The following is a 16336-nucleotide window of genomic DNA, read 5'->3' on the forward strand; positions in this document are numbered from 1 at the left end:
CTAGCTGCCATCAACACTGTGTCCCGATGAACCTGTCAAACATATGAACGTTTCTGTTATTTTTGATTTACTAATCTTAGCTTTTGTGTCGACTGAAATTCAGTTTTGGTTAATAACAGTTTGGGATTGCTCATCATTGTACTTTTTTTTTTTTTTTGTAGTTTGAAAAGAAAGAAGTTGGTTTTCTGTAACCAATGGGATAATGGGATTCACTACATTTTTACATTTTCAAAGCAAAAGCGTTTGAACTCTCTTATTGTTTTCTTGTCTTGGTTTCTTGTTGGGAGGATTATTTGTTTTGTTTAGTTTTTTGCTAAAGGGGAGGGTGGGACTAAAGGTCTGGGGATATAGAGCTCATTCAGGACTGTAACTAGTGAATTTGTACAACCAAAGAAGTCTATTTTGTGGTTCAGGAATAATAAAGTTTACTTTTCATTTAACAACCTGATGTATTGAGGTTGTTCTTGCCTCTGATTAGAGCGAACTACGGTTTTATCAAAGTGGAAAATCTATTGTAAAGTGTAAACTGACATTTAAAAACATATCTAACAAAGAACTAACAATAATAATGAACAGTTTAAAAAAAAAACAGTATGTTATTTTCAGAAACTGAAAAAAAAGTTTTTTTTAAGACTGATTGTCTTTATATTTTAACAATATCAATTACAAGTTTTAGGATCGATTACATGATGCAGCACAAGCAGATTTCAGGTAGCAGGTGTTTTCATATGTCCTACTGATTTCACGCGTTCATGGAAACGTTCTTCACTCTGGAGACTTGAGACTGAGCAAACAGAGACCTGCGTCAGATGACTGCGAGAAGAGGGAGTTTTGTTTTACTCCTGCTGCCCCTCACAGACTCTGGACTTCAAGACACCTGTCTGCTTCCTCTCTGTAAATGAAAGACAACTTCATTATATTGCATTCAGCATCATTTGACATCTGAATAATGAAAGCTAGTATCGGGTGTGTGTACATGTCTTACCCTCTTTAGAGTCCTATTATAGGCATTGTAAAATGACACCGTACTGTCAGCATGCAGCTTGTGATGGAGACCATCACTGTGCTCTTCATCATCCATCTGTCCAATAATACAACATCAGACATAAGCACTCAAGTCTCTCACATGATCAAACTTTGAATAGATTCTGCTCATTACATTGTTTGCAATAAACGGAAAACCTCTCCTGAGATGTTCTCATGTAGTGGTACGATGCAGACTAAGATCTCCACTCTTTGACATTAAAATAGGTTACAAAACTGTTAAAAAATGCAAGAATTATATATACATATATATATAAAGTGGTGCCCTTTAATAGATTGTATAACCATTACAGTTTTAAAGTTTGAGATTTGTAAGATTTTGTAATGTTTTTTTGTGGGGGGGGGGGGGGGGGGGAGGGGTCTAATGTTCACCAGTATTTCAAAATATTACTGTTTTACTGTATGTTTGATCCATTTATTGACACAAGATCCTTTAGAAATCCTTCTAATATGTTGAGAAACGTTTTCTTTTCCCGCAGAAATGGGCTACTTTGACAGCGTAGCCGTGGGTTGAAGCGACCAAGTGATGGGATATTTAGCCCCTGGAAAGCAAATGTTGCCAGGAAACCCCATCAAAATGTGTCTTTTATTCACATTATTATTCCAGGAGACCCCCCTCAATACGTGATTGGGTTAGTTGGGCAAGTTTTGTTGCGAAGACATGTTAACCTTGAATGTTACTGACCAGTGTCAAAGCTTTGTCCACAGGTATGTGACCTGGTCGAACTGGTCCGGTCTCTAAGACTGACAACACTTCATCCGGAAACAAGAATGACTCGTTGTACCATCTCTCAAACTCTGGCAAACACAAAAATATATTAATGGCATTAGAGAAAGATGAGCTTGTGTATTACAGTGACGTGCAGTAAATTCTACTATGAATATATTTGTATAGATCAGGAAAGTAAATGTGTTGCTGTTATGCTAAATATTGACAATGATGATGTATTACAATTGTAGTTACCTGAATCGGTGGAGTGATTTAATTCCTCATCAAAAACAGAAGCCCTAGAACCATAGAGAGACTATAGTAATATGCTGTGTGGAGAAGCAGAGGAACTCACCTGTTAGCAGCCGTGTGCGGCACTGATTCACCAGGTGCTGACAGTAGCTGACTTCTGTCTTTGTGCTGCTGAAATCCTCGTAGGCTTGTCTGTAACGGTTCTTCAGCTCTTTCAGCTGCATCACTAGAGAGAGCTCAGCCTCCTCCAGCACAGGCTCTCCCTCCGAGCTCACAAACTGACCTATGAAACCAGCAGCCTTCAGTTCCATGTGATAACTACATCTCATTCAGAAAGGAGCTTGTTTGAGTCTTTTCATTCCTACACTTCCCTGCTGTGGGCAAATCAATGTAGCTACATCATGTGATACTTACCCTGGCTCTGTTTTCGCTCTCTGAATTGTCGCAGCTCATATGTAATGTAGTCAAGATCCCGTTTCGTGGTATTGATGACATCTGTGAGTACGCGTAATTGAGTCGTGCGCTCCGACAGCACAGCCTTGTTCTCCTTTAGTATGCGGTTGATCTCACTTCCTCGTTCTGCCTTGAAATCCTCAAATGCCTCAGCTTTGGGTGGAGGAGAGCTGAGAAATACATTGAATTCGACATTTATTTTTAGTCTCCAGTTATTAGCAGCAGTACTTTGAACCATCAGCAGAGGTCGCCTAAGCGCACCGGTCTGCTGTACAGAAGCACGTACTCAGTTCTGGGATGTTGTTGTTGTTGTTGTTGTTGTTGTTGTTGTTGTTCTGGAGCTTGTTTTGGGGGTTCGTGTGTGGTCATGTCAGATTCACTCAGGTTAAGAGGCTGCTCGGCTTGCACAGTTATATTTTCCACTGGCGGCTGACTCGCTGCTCCTTCCTTTCTGTTCAATACAAGATTCAAAGTACCATAATTCACAGTCTTGTAGTCAAAATTTGGTTTGTTTTTCTTTTCTTCAAATGCTCCAATGGTTTTTACTAATATACAAGGATGGAGGCATTGTTTGATGACCATAGTGTACTAATATGGCCTTTTACTTAGTGGAAATTATTTTTAGAACAAGATAATTTTAAACATTTACATAAATAAAAAATAATGATTGTCATTGTATGCTCTTTGCTGTATGATTTTATTTTTTCAAATTAAGTGCAAATATTTACATTTCCAGAAAATGTTCTCTGAAATAAGTGGGTAGATGGACACAATTGCATCACACTCTCTTCTATATCACAGAGATTTCATCATGTTTGTTGACACAGAACATGGCAAACTAAAGACTAGGATCTTTGCACTTTTGCCCAGATGTCTGCCCGTTTGCAGTCGGGTTGAGTCTGCAGATTTTGCAGATAGCCAGAGTTGACAGATTTCACAGACAAACCGGTGGTGTTTAATGGGCACAGACTCTTATTCTTTAGCTTCAGATTATGATATAAAACACGTTTGAGGTTTTGAGCTGATTGTAGAACATTCTGTGTTCTTTTCTCACACATCTCTTATTAATGAAGTGCCTGTTTCTGTGTGAGTGTGTTGTGTTCAGAATGACTGGTTGTGCATGATCCTCAGTCGTGTATTGTATGGTGTGCAGTTCTTCTCCGTAAATATTTACAAGTGTATGATTCTTTGTGTTTCAAAATGTTACATTGTGTAACATGAATATCTAGATTTAAACATGAATACTTAGTTAATTTTTCACATCCTGTCTCGCACAATAGGAAGAGAGATTGTCACCTGCTGATCTGTTTGTCTTTTCTTGCTTTACTTGGTTTCGGTGACACAGTTCGCTGATGTTTCTGTGAAGATTTAGCTAAACCTAGGCCATATCCACAACTGTCCACCTCTCCAACAGCACCTACAGACCCCTGCACCTGTAGCACAGTTAATGAGGCACGAGACATCAGTTTCTACCTTTTCACTTCTCACTAAAGTATTGCTGTCCACCAAATATCTGTACATGGCTTACCTCTGCAACAATTGATGGTGTTGTGTTCATAGCTTTCTCTACACGAGGGTTTCGTGGAGCGATCTGCTCTCGCAATTTCTTTTGCTGCTCCCTGTGTAATACACATTCAAACATTACAGTGATGAATTGACTTCCATTTTAAGTATTGTTAAACTGTTGATAAACAGGTAACTGTACTTACAACACCACTTTTTTGAACTGGGCAAATACCTCTTGAGTTTGTGTAATGCTCACAATCTGAAAGATGCAATCATTTATTCAGTTCTGATAAAGTAAGATTGATTTATGAAAATGTGGACTTGAGTATTTGAAGAACTGAGGTATAAACTATGGTGTTTACCGGGATCTCATCCAGTAATCCAGACAGGTATCTCTGCACCTGACTCCTCACTTCCTCCAACTGTCTCTCCGACAGGATTTCGTTAGAAACTCCAACCCGATACGTCTACGATCAAGAAGGACATCAAAATAGAAGCCAGAGTGTCATAGCTGGGATCATTTGTGTGAAAAGCATCAGATTATAGGCACAGGTTCAGGATGTGTGTATGGTGGAACTCACCAGTGTGTTACACATTGACAGCTCCTCCTTAAGAAACTGGATTTCTTTCTCTAGTCTTCGCACCTGGAGCTGATAAATAGTCACAGATTTCTGCAATGTGCGCGTGAATCTTTCTTAGATATTATCATTAGATGATCAGAGTATTAGTTTTGTGGTACACATAAAATCTTACCACTGGGTCAACATGTTCATTGATCGATGGCTTTGTCTGCACGCACTTCATTCTGGAGGCAAAGCGAAGAGTTGAAAGCTGCCAAGAGAACCAAGAGTTTTTTATATATTATATAGTTTTTAGACTGGGATATATTATTAAAAAAAAAAAAAAAACACATCTCACTGTCTCCTCAATTTGTGCCGCTTCACCATATATGTTTGCCACAAGCACTGTGTTACAGTTTCCTCCTGTGCCAGAAATGAAAACATTAGGTCACACACACGTCCCATTCAAGATTATTCATTTTTATTCATCTGAAGTGAAGATTTCCCCATTGTTCAAAATGAAAGTTTACATGTTGATGGTTGAATACTAGCTACTGCTACAGCTCATCTTCTAACTGATGTGGTGAAGCTCTGTGGGAGGACTAACTTCAGGAGCACACTAACCGAGCGAGTCTTTCAGAGCATGGGTAAGTTTACTCTGTCTGAAGGGAACATGTTCCCTACGACTGTCAGCTAGAGCCAAGATGACCTGCTCCAGGAAAGACAGGGACTTGTTGATATACATGGCCTCCATTTGGACTTGACCTTCTGACTAGAGTAAAAAACAGAAAGTAGAGAGTAAAAACTGTAAATTGTAAGCATTTGAGGATCTTGTTAAGATTAGCACACTAGTGCAAATGATGTTAATATTTCATTCAACAGTTTACTGCTAAACTGTGAGGCTCATAGAGTAAAGAACTCACCCCAGTTTTGCTAAGTCTTTCAGACCCTGCCAGGTCCACCAGGTTCAGTTTAGAGGTGATGTATTTAGCATCGGACAGTGTGCGAGAGCGAGACTACCACACACAAACATATTTAACGTCATGCCAAAAAGTATCACCTTGTGTAAAAAGGCAGGTTTACTAAAGCATTTTAAGATCCGACGATGTTCAATATATTCTAGTCTTGAGATTATGAATCTAATGAGACACAAGTTTTGGACATACCTCAATGTGGATAGTAAAAATGCAGTGAGATCTGGAGGAATGTTTATTAAGGGCATGTTGTCCAATGATTCTGTTCATCTCCCCCTGTTAGTGCAGTGGGAGCAATGTTATTCAACACAGATTTTTACAAAAATACGAAAGTCCTGAATGTACAGTACTTTAGTTTTTGCTTTTGACCATGTGGGCATTCATGCTTCTGACAATCATTTTATTGTAATGGGACCTTTAATGAAATTTCAGTTTTTTCTGATGGTTTTTCTTGGTGCCGTATTGTTTTCATTAGCCAATTTGTCAACATAAGTGATGAGAGATAAGAACTAACCTTTGCCCCTAACAGTACAAACACAACCCGATAAGACCTCTGCTTAGTTGAAAAAGACTTTTTTTTTTTGCTGAGATAAATGTGCATTCATCTTTTTTAATAAGCTGCTCAAATACCTCATGACTTTATGACTCGACCTCTCACCTCGAAAAGCAGATTAAGAGCCTCCTCTTCATTGTGAACCAGATGTAAAGACAATCCTTTGACTGAGACTCCACCACCTGGTTCTTCTATCACTGTCAAGACCCCACTATTCAAACTTTTTCCTTTCTTTATGCTGGAGAGCAGGTCTACCATCGTCTCATTATAGATTTCCAGAAAGGAAAGATGAACGGAGAAGGTATGATCTACACGATGCTCCACCTCCTGGAACACCTGAGGAAATGAGAGATGGTTTGTGAGCCACGTGAGCAGAAACACTGACTATGTGCTTCTTTATCATGAGTCTGAATCACCTCCTGTAGGGCTCGAGGAATGATGCCTCTGTGTTTGTACGTCTCTGCAGCACCTGTCATAGTGTATGTTTTCCCAGCTCCAGTTTGCCCAAAGCACATTATTGTACCTAAACACACATTTTATAAGCTTTTTATTTCAAAGTATAGACTGCGTATGTAAATGTTTGTGATTTCAGATGCATTGACAAACCATTGTAGCCAGCAAAGGCCCCCAGCACTACACTCCGGGCAACACGATCATAGGTGTCCTCTTGTGACACATTATCCAGAATCCCATTCAGCTGAAACACCCATGAGCTCAGCTGGTTATTCCTCTTTCCTTTATCAGAGTCTTTCCTTGATCTCACTTTCAAAGTCTTAAAGAGACAACAAGAAGGACAGGCATAACTAGCATCAATCAATCTATTTCATTCAAACATGTTTTCTGTGGATTGGGCCCTGTTGGTGATCCCAAGACTATGTCATTTAATCATTTCTGGCCTTAATTTTATGCATGAGATTGTAATAATAGTTAACGTTATTTAAAAAGTATTCTGAATGCACAGGATTTCCCTTTTGAAAGTTAGAGTGATCCCTTTGTTTTGTTATTTCTCCAAAGAGAAAGTGTCTCAGTTTCTCTTCTTTTCTACTGAAGGCTAAAGAGGTTAAGTTTTAAATAATTAATTACATTTATTATCAGAAACAGATTTAAACTGGATTGTAATGAGCGCACAAAATTGGGACAACTTTAATGTTGGCTAGGTTCTTATATTTGAAAACTATAAAATATGTTATAAAATATTTATTGTAATAATAACAGGCTGCTGGAAACGCTAACTTTCCAGATTGGTATATTTACAGTAAACATGAGATTGGTCAAGATGAGATTGAGCGTCGGTTACCTGCTGGTCAGGTGGGCACTCGATGAGCTCGTGCGCGAAGCGGGCCGTGGGTCTGATGCGGATGAACACCTTCACTGGAGACACCTGGGAGCTCATCATTCCTACTCTCTCTCACAAACAGCGCCACAAACGAGTCTGTATACGCTACTGTGTGACATAAGAGTTGCGTTTTAATCTCGAGCAAGAGTAAACGTGGAGGTATAATAGTCTCGAGGACTCACCTCAGTGGCCCGCGCGCATCTAGCAGCCTTGCTGTTGATGGAGACAGTTAGTGTTGATAGCGTTGTCATGACAACTCTCTCTCTCTCTCTCTCTCTCTCTCTCTCTCTCTCTCTCTCTCTCTCTCTCTCTCTCTCTTTTATTTTTCATTATTAAGATTTTATAATGATTGCAAAGGCATTAAAAAGGGTTCGTGGCATATTTTTTTTATGAATTAATTAAATTTAATCCAAATGATCGTGCACCACACGTTCCATCTGACAGGCATGTCACGTGTGAAACTCGTTTGTGAAGTCAAAAATGACATTTTCCCCTGTAAATGAGGCACTTCTCTATGTTTTGAATTCACATGCTTTTTTTCAAGGTCATTAGTTTACCTTTTCGGTCTGCTGCTTCGTCTCTTTATAAATGCAGAAAATTACTGAGGCAAAGCCATTTCAAATCGAAGTTTGTGCATTGCCTTTATTGAAAATTAAATTTCTTTAAAATTCCTGATTAAACCAAAAGGCTGCTCTTTTACTAAGTCTTCTTCAATATGGTATATAGTAATGATCAAATATATGTAACATATAATATAATATATATAGAATATGGAAGTGCAGTGCATCAGTGGATTGATGTTTGACAGAAAAGATTGTTAAAATTAGAAAATTTTGAGAAGTTAAATTTATGTAATTTAAGGCACTTTACAGTGCATTTCGACAACAGCTGTTTACATAAAAAATTTCTTAAATTCAATATGCCAATATTTCTGCATATTTTTATAATATGTTATAAGTCTGAATTATGTGTGTATGTTAATCAAACATATTCTGGCATTATCTGGAGCATTGATGGGGATTTATTTTTAGAGTCCATTTTTGTTTTGACATCTCAAGAGAAAAAAAAAAAAAAAAAAAAGCACCTGATCCAACAGTTGAATGACCATCAATTTGTTCAAGGCTCCTCCCTGTTGAAAACAACAAGCTCCAAAAATACACAAACACAAAAAAAAACTCTTCTAAACCCGTCTGACATCTTTGGCTACAAAACCTCTGACTGAAACTGTGACAATGAGGATGGAAACTAAAGTGTTCATCTGTGCTCTGTGTGTCTGTTTGGTAGCAGTTCTAGGGGATAAGGTATGTCAAAATAGTTATTATTATATTTTTTGCAATATTTAATGCAATTATCAAAAATCTGTCACTAACATAGTGAATATGTTTTCCTGTTCTGAGATTTCTGTATATTTATAATTATTGATAAATAGCTGACAAATAAAATAAGTAACTGATCAGTAATATGTTTGTCATTAAGCCTATGTACATTGTATCATGCAGAACTGGTTTAGCTGTATATATAACTTTAATAGTTGTTATTGTATCAAAAGCCATTATTTCATTATTTTATTATTATTATTGTTTGATTACTATAACTACAAGTGTTGTTTTTAATAATACTGTCTGATTTTTACACAGACAACACCCACACCCAAACCCAAGATCCTGATTAATCCAAAGATATTTCTGACATACATACCCTCAGAGGTAATTAGCTGCCTTCAGGAGTCTAAACACAAAACCAATAACACTTTTGTGTTCAAGACAAAGTATTCATAAATGCAGTTTGAAATGACAAAAGTATGAACATCCCCCAAAATTAATTTGTGTCAATTCATGATGGAGACATCATAACATTTATTCATATACATGCTATGATACCATAGCTGCTGTCTAAGAGAATAAACCACAGTTACTGTCTCATTGATATCTACAGAAAAATCCTGTCAATGGAAGTGATTTTGAGCAGGTAAGTGCCATTTTTGCATCAAACAGAGTAATATTGGAACCACAGTTATATCATTCTATTAATCTCACCTCTAGTAAGATAAAGAGCTTTAAAAGCTTTCAGATTATATTATTATTTATATGTATATATGTCCTGATTCTTTTCCACTACAGATGACAAACCACACGTCAAATGCAAATATAACACAAGAAAGTATTTTGGAAACAACCGTTGCATCGAACCTTGCAGAGGTACCCTTCAGTGCCTTCATTTCTCATGAAAAATAAAAATTAACTACTTATACATCTATACAGAATACGTTTTTATCTAGGATTTGTAGTTTATTAGCAAAAGTGTATATGAAGTTTTTCATTTATTCACACTCCTGTTGTTCCCAATCATATACTGTTATTATTTTTTGCATTGAACACAAAAGGAGGTACAGTAGTTTGATGTCTATATTCATACAACCACATACCTATTCTGGAAAAAAATGACATGGGGGTAAATAAATGATAACAAGGCTAACTATTACTTTATAGATGTGATGTATGTGTGTTACAGTCATAGCTGCTTTTGTTTGTTTAATAAAACACGCGAGGGCCCTCTTGTGTGCAGCTTTTAGTAAAATAACATGTAAACCAAGCAGGACTCTTGGTCTGCTGTCTGTCAGCCATTAGATGGAGTTATGAGGTCTTGGGTTTTTCTTCTTTGCTCAGTTATCTCACCTCAATAAATCTTACTGAGGTTTTAAGTCCATTATGTATGTATGAATAAATTGAACATTTTTCTTTGACCAGAATGATGTGAAACAAAATGACTCAGACACAACTCAGACACAAGACAATTTATGGTAAGTTTCATGTGGTTCAAATAATAAAACAAACAAAATTGCATTGTCATTTGTGATAAGTTGTCCAACCCTTTTTCTTCTCAGATTAAAGACAGGAAAAGAAAAGAGAACTGGAAAACAGTCAACCCTGATGGAATGAGTTGCTTTAATGTCTGTTGAATTACATTTGTAATTAATTACCAAATTACCTTTGTACTGACTATTGTCATAATGTGTTATGCTAGACGGTGAACGATAAAACATTGAGAGTAAGCCATTGTTATAGTACAGTATATCAAAAGTTGATAATTGCATTATTAAAGTTTATTTAATAGTCGATAGTTTATTAGACTATGTATGCTAATCAAAAGTGTAATTTTCATTATTTGGTGATAATGTCAAACTAATTTAATTAAACTGTCCACTGGGGAAGTTGCTGGGTCACATACAAACTGTGATGATCTGCTGATTATATGTTCTCATAAGTAATAAAAACATGTAGTAGCAAACAAGCCTACAAAACTACTGAATATTTATGCCTATTTCTTCCCACATTCATGTGTTTGTATTTCCTGTCAAATTCATTTATTTTAAGTAATTTAGTACTTTAAATGACCGTATTTTCCAAATGTATATTCCATATGTTAGTTAAAAAATGATTTGCACCTGTATGGTGTGTACGATTGTGTTTAAGATGGGATAACCAGACCAATCCGGCAGATATATTTCAGGGATTATTTTAACATGCCCCTAATCTAATTTGACCTGAGACAGAGGAGACTAACAATTGCCTGACTAATCCTTGTTTACATTTTTATCGATTTATTGTAATTTTCAGTTTGAAACTTTTCTATTCTATGTATTGGAGTTAATTTTGTGTATGCATGAAAAATCTGCAATGTCACTCTGGACATGTTGGCTGACTGAAGCGAAGCAAACACTGGACCACAACTTGCCCCTCAGGGCCTGGGCTGTCATTCAGGCACACACACACACACACACACACACACACACAAAGAGAAAGGAGAGAGGGGGTCCTGACGTGTGTCCAGGCCCTAGGATCTCCGCACCTCTCAGCAGCATGTAATGAGCTTAACCACACAGCTTCAGTGCAAAGGGGTCAATCGCTCGGATTATCACACTCGACTTTCACATCATAATGCTCCACACCTCTCTGTTTTTATGCTCTTCTTTTTTTAAACCTTTGAACCTTTGTAAGCTTGAAATTTTGTAATCTTTATTTTCCTTTGTAAGATTTTTACTTTTGTAGGTGAAAATTGAAACATTAAGTTTTCAAAGCTTTTCAGAGAGGACCGACAGAACAAATATGGATCATAATTTACTCCAGATAAAACGAAGGGTGTATAAGGCTTGGTGAGATTGGGGCTGGATGGTAGCTTTTGGAACAGGGATTCACCCTTTGGAAACACAACCCAATGCCACTGTGCAACAACAAGGTCACTGACGATGGAACTTCAGCACAGCCACAGCAAGAGGAGAAAGCAATGGTGGACTCCCTCATCAAGGTGAGTTTATATGATTTACTCGATATGAGTTTACATGATCCAATAACTGAACCTTCCTCTAAACAAACCACCACACTTTTCAGAGAGTTTTGTGGTGACATCATTTCTAATAATTTTTAATAATCAGGGCACCATTCATTCATTTTTTGTTAAGACCGAACATTATATAAAAATATTGTAATATAAATCTTTCCCTTAATATTATATGTTGTCATATATTTTCTCTTGTGTGGTCTAATTCTAACTAAAAATAGGCGAGGACATCATTTAGATTCTGAAATACATCAATTAGAAAATAATTTTCAGTTTATTTTCCATTGATTATATTGAGGTTTAGATTGAGGATGTCAAAGCATGTGTGTGTCCTCATTTCTCCTTATTTCCAGGCTGAACATGAAAGCATCTTTTAATGGTCTGTTCCTCAAGCTCATGCATAATAAATGCATTTTAAAATTAAATTGTTACAACCAGTTTACTGAATGCGTTGTAAGATCTGTCATTCTGTTTTTCCTGTTTATTGGTAGACAGTTGTAATATCACATACACAATCAGGGGTTTACGCTTTAGAGGTGTCACGTTTTGGAAACTGTTTCAACAATATGTCATTTGTTTGACCTCCTGAGGTTGATAATAAACATGTTCTGAAGCACCTCTCTTCACTTACCATATGTGGAACAATAAAAATGAATAATTTTTAATCATTTGAGCTACTTTTGTACTTCTAAAATGCCTGTCTACAACTGAGATAAACTTCATGACGTCCTTACGTTCAGAACGTGCATACGTTTTGTGTTGAACACCATCATGTGTACGTGAAACGTCATTGTTTACTCGCTCTGTTCCAGGAAGTTTGACAGAGGTGGCTCTGCATTCTGCCACAGAGAAACGAGAACAGTTTGGAAACCTTTATAGTGTATTTTTTAGACTATAACACACAAATGTGTTACAGTTTCGGTTTATACAATTCTCCTGGATTATTTCAGGACTTTTAGAAGCTTTGCTGTATGGTAATGACTTTAGGGGACGGACACAGAGGAGAAAAGCAAGATCATGCGGTCACATCAGGTCCCCCGCGCGATCCCGCAACATTTTAAAATCCTCTAACGTTACATATCGTGTACTCTATATACAAACAAGTGTTTATTTTCAGCAGAATGAGGTCTGCAGACAGCAGACATCTAATCTCAGCGATTAGATATGTATTTAACGGAAGAAGGACTAATTATTTAAGGTTTGACACGGAGTTCTTCCTCCGGCACTTGAGAGGTTCACGCATGTTGTTCAGAGGTGTGTATATGCACATATCTCTGTTTTTGCTGTTAGAAGTGACACGGTTTGCGAATGTTCTGTTTGTTTACTAATAAGCAGTTCTCTATGATTTGCATATTCCACTCACGTATTGTTCCCTATTGTCTTTATTTCAGATTTGAGTACCTCAGTTAAAACTCTACAGTATGACCTGAAAAAATCAGACATAGCTAAATCTGGCAATAGGAAGTTATTCTTTGACACTCATGCAATGGTTCAGCTGCTTGAGGAAAGCGGTAAGATTTCTTGTCTGTGTTTCTAAATGCTCTGGTTAATTCCAGTTCAGCGATTCTTCAAAATATTGTGTGTCCTTTCAGGCTTCGTGACCCAGCAGGCAGAGGTCATTGTCAATATGATGGTAAATATCACAAATTCAAACATGGACGTTATGTACGGTGACATGGCTACCAAAACACAGCAGGTGAGATTTTCATTGTCCTTCCATGCTTTTCTGTGAACCAGAGCTCTCATGAAGTTTTAGTTTGTGTATTCAGCTTTTGATGTATCATTTTTTGTGTAAATGACTGTCAGATTCATGGTCAGAAACATGATTACCAAAGTTGATTATGGTGTGATGTTTTTAATGTACACACAAAAAAATGTCTCTGTTGTTGTCTGTTCAACTTCCCTCATAGCAGAGCCCAGGTCAAGAAGGTCTGTTGCTCTACTTAACTGGTTTAATTTTTACAGGAAATCATGTTACAGAAAGTCATGTCTCATATTGCTGCTGTAAAAAAGGACATGATCATTCTGGAGAAGAGTGAATTCTCAGCATTACTAGCAGAGAATGAGGTGAGGTCGTGTCGTGTGATCTATTATCATCATCAGTAACCCCATTGTTATACTTTAAAATCATTTTTCTGTATTCAATATGATTATACACTACTGTTTAAAGGTTTAGGGTCAGTAAAGATGCTTTAGTTTTTGAAAGAGGTCTCATGCACACAAAGGCTGCATTTATTTGATCAAAAATAGATATATTTTTACTATTTAAAATAAAATAAATCTAATTCTTGGGTTTGCAAAGATGAATTTTCAGCAGCCATTAATCCAGTCTTCAGTGTCACATGATCCTTCAGAAGTCATTCTGATATGATGATCTTATTATTAAACTGTGCTACTTAATAATTAAATTCTTTGATAAATTTGTTCAAGATACTTTGGTAAATATAAAGTTCAAAAGAACAGTATTTATTTGAAATACATCTTCTGTAACATTATGTCTTTTAAACAATTTAATTCTTAAATGCTCAATAAATGTATCCATTAAAGAAAAAAAAAAGTAAATTTTTATAAGCCGTTCTTTCTGCAGTTTCTATATTATCTTGGTGAATTCAAATAAATATAACATAATAGCTGTGAAATAAAAAGTTTTTTTCCCAATTGCTTTGATTTGACTTTTTAACAGCTTTGTTCATTCACCTAATGAAGTATGACGTGCTGTATCTAATTATTCTACAGAAAATCAAGGTTGAGCTGTCACAGCTAAGAATACAACTCACTGTAAGTAAATTAAAAAAATATATTTTTAATGAAAATATATTTTGCTTTGCTATTCAGAACTCATCAAAGAGGCATACATAAACCTTATACATAGGTCTTTTCTGTGTACAATAGTCATTGTAATTTTCCTTTTTGCTTTGTGCTGCAGGATGTGATGAACAAAAGGCGTGCAGATGCCATTTTGGATTTGAATGTAGAAAAAAGTCGCGTGAAGGAGATGGTAAGTACAGTGAAATAATAACTCACTGGAAGAACAGGTTTGGAAGCTCTGAAATCCAAAGATTTGTTGGTTATTTGAGTTGTTGCTGGCAATAGAGATGCTTTAATAGAGATGTTTGCTCTTGGTACAGACAGTCGACTTTGACAGAAAGCTCATAGGGACCAGGAATGAATTGATGGAAATGGTAAGACACGCTAGTGTTTAGGACAATCATTCAATCTTGATCTTTTGTATGAAATGTTTTAACCTGGATAGTCTTTCTTAGCATTCTGAGCAGGATCGTCACATGACACAGACTAACATGAAAATCGACACAGAAGTGGCGGGCCTGAAGACTTTGCTGGAGTCACATAAACTGGATACCATCAAATATCTGGCAGGTAAAGAATTTTTTTTGGAATATTTTGTTAATTTCACTTGTTTGCACACTTGAATTATCAGCAACTTAAAATCATATTTCGGTATATTGCGAATTTTTTTCCCCACCACATTAATCATACCGGTTCAGAAGTCAATATGAACTTTTATTGGCAAATTAATTTATGAAGTCATTAAAAGAACAGGTTTGTAGGAGACTTCAATATTCATTTTGATTCATGCTTTATTTTTGTAATTCTTCTAGGTTCAGTCTTCACGTGTCTCACAGTCATACTTGGATTCTATCGGCTATGGATGTAGACATCAGCAGACTTTGTTCTTCCTGAGAAAATGTGTCATCAGCCTCGGGTCTCAAGAAGAGCTCCTGTAGGAGAAAATGTTGATTCCTGCACTGTTGTATCAATCTCTGTTAGGAAAAAACAAAGCATATTTACATACCTAGATAGTACTTATATACATAGTGCTACACCTTGTATTAGTTTATGATGTTCATGCTTATTAAAACCAGTGTCAACTGATGAATCAATCCCAAGATAATACAATACACAAATATGCCAAAGAAGGTGCAAGGCATGTGATAAATCAAAGATTCTTGCAAATAAATATACATAGCCATTTATTTTAAACACAGCTATTAACTTTGCATTTGTTTATGTTGTGCATCAGTCAGATTTTTATGTGTGATGTAATAATGCCGATTAATTACCCTGCATGTTTAAGCAATAGTGAAGTGAAGCACAGCCTAGTATGGTGACCTTGCATTTAACCGCACACACACACGCACACACAGAGCAGTGGGCAGCCATTTATGCTGTGGCGTCCGGTTCGGTGGCTTGCTCAAGGACACCTAAGTCGTGATATTGCTGGCCTGAGACCCTACCCCCTAACCTTAGGGTTAGGAGTCCTACTCTCTAACCACTAGGCCATGACTTCCCCTACAGTAGTGCTGTTGTACTGAATATCAGCACAGCTGTGACGAAGCTCTGACAAACAGTTGTATGATGTCAATTAAAGTGCCTTGGGTTGTTCTGGTAATGGAATGTATTGCATGTATTTGTCAAAATGATTACAATTCATGTTGAAAACTTGATTAGAGGTGAGAACTAAATGCACAAGATGTACAAAAAAAGTGTATATATTTTTATTGTAATATGTTCCTGATTCAATGCAAGTCACAGTTATTCTGATGAATAAAACATAAGTCTTGAATTTTTGAGTTGTTTGTGTAGATCCTT

General features: G+C 36.7%; 2 protein-coding genes across 5 annotated transcripts; one reads left to right on the top strand and one right to left on the bottom strand.

Annotated features, from left to right (window-relative positions):
• Positions 1-136: 136 nt before the first annotated feature.
• Positions 137-7622, bottom strand: kif9 (kinesin family member 9). Of its 4 annotated transcripts, none has more exons than XM_026267821.1 (21): positions 7570-7622; positions 7349-7495; positions 6658-6823; positions 6468-6574; positions 6157-6387; positions 5691-5774; positions 5448-5540; positions 5149-5296; positions 4883-4947; positions 4718-4795; positions 4546-4635; positions 4327-4431; positions 4168-4223; positions 3987-4077; positions 3755-3891; positions 2745-2909; positions 2420-2628; positions 2109-2288; positions 1730-1842; positions 986-1081; positions 137-892 (listed from the first exon to the last, which is right to left on the bottom strand). In XM_026267821.1, the coding sequence occupies exons 2-21, from the start codon at positions 7445-7447 to the stop codon at positions 869-871; spliced, it is 2337 nt and encodes a 778-aa protein (XP_026123606.1). In that variant the 5' UTR covers positions 7448-7495; positions 7570-7622; the 3' UTR covers positions 137-868. The 4 variants fall into 4 exon arrangements, with proteins under 4 accessions (XP_026123606.1, XP_026123607.1, XP_026123608.1 ...); XM_026267822.1 differs by having other exon boundaries at positions 7349-7492; positions 7570-7597; XM_026267823.1 differs by having other exon boundaries at positions 4546-4614; positions 7349-7585.
• A 4908-nt stretch (positions 7623-12530) lies between these two features.
• On the top strand, positions 12531-16310 carry mcur1 (mitochondrial calcium uniporter regulator 1). The gene is made up of 9 exons (XM_026267827.1): positions 12531-12979; positions 13117-13236; positions 13318-13421; positions 13691-13792; positions 14462-14503; positions 14652-14723; positions 14854-14907; positions 14989-15103; positions 15346-16310. Exons 1-9 carry the CDS (start codon positions 12847-12849, stop codon positions 15399-15401), a joined length of 798 nt encoding a protein of 265 aa, XP_026123612.1. The 5' UTR covers positions 12531-12846; the 3' UTR covers positions 15402-16310.
• The last annotated feature ends 26 nt before the right edge of the window (positions 16311-16336 follow it).

Source organism: Carassius auratus, chromosome 7, assembly GCF_003368295.1.
Source record: "Carassius auratus strain Wakin chromosome 7, ASM336829v1, whole genome shotgun sequence".
NCBI classification, from domain to species: Eukaryota; Metazoa; Chordata; class Actinopteri; order Cypriniformes; family Cyprinidae; genus Carassius; species Carassius auratus.

What these genes read in the sequence shown, in the direction of transcription:
- mcur1 (XM_026267827.1), top strand. Translation starts at nt 12,847, where the DNA reads ATGAGGTCTGCAGACAGCAGACATCTAATCTCAGCGATTAGATATGTA. An exon ending in TGGCTACCAAAACACAGCAG is followed by an intron (nt 13,422 to 13,690) that starts GTGAGATTTTCA and finishes TAATTTTTACAG; the next exon opens with GAAATCATGTTACAGAAAGT. An exon ending in GGAATGAATTGATGGAAATG is followed by an intron (nt 14,908 to 14,988) that starts GTAAGACACGCT and finishes AGTCTTTCTTAG; the next exon opens with CATTCTGAGCAGGATCGTCA.
- kif9 (XM_026267821.1), bottom strand. Translation starts at nt 7,447, where the DNA reads ATGATGAGCTCCCAGGTGTCTCCAGTGAAGGTGTTCATCCGCATCAGA. An exon ending in AGTGCCCACCTGACCAGCAG is followed by an intron (nt 6,824 to 7,348) that starts GTAACCGACGCT and finishes TGTCTCTTTAAG; the next exon opens with ACTTTGAAAGTGAGATCAAG. An exon ending in CACCATCAATTGTTGCAGAG is followed by an intron (nt 3,892 to 3,986) that starts GTAAGCCATGTA and finishes ACTGTGCTACAG; the next exon opens with GTGCAGGGGTCTGTAGGTGC.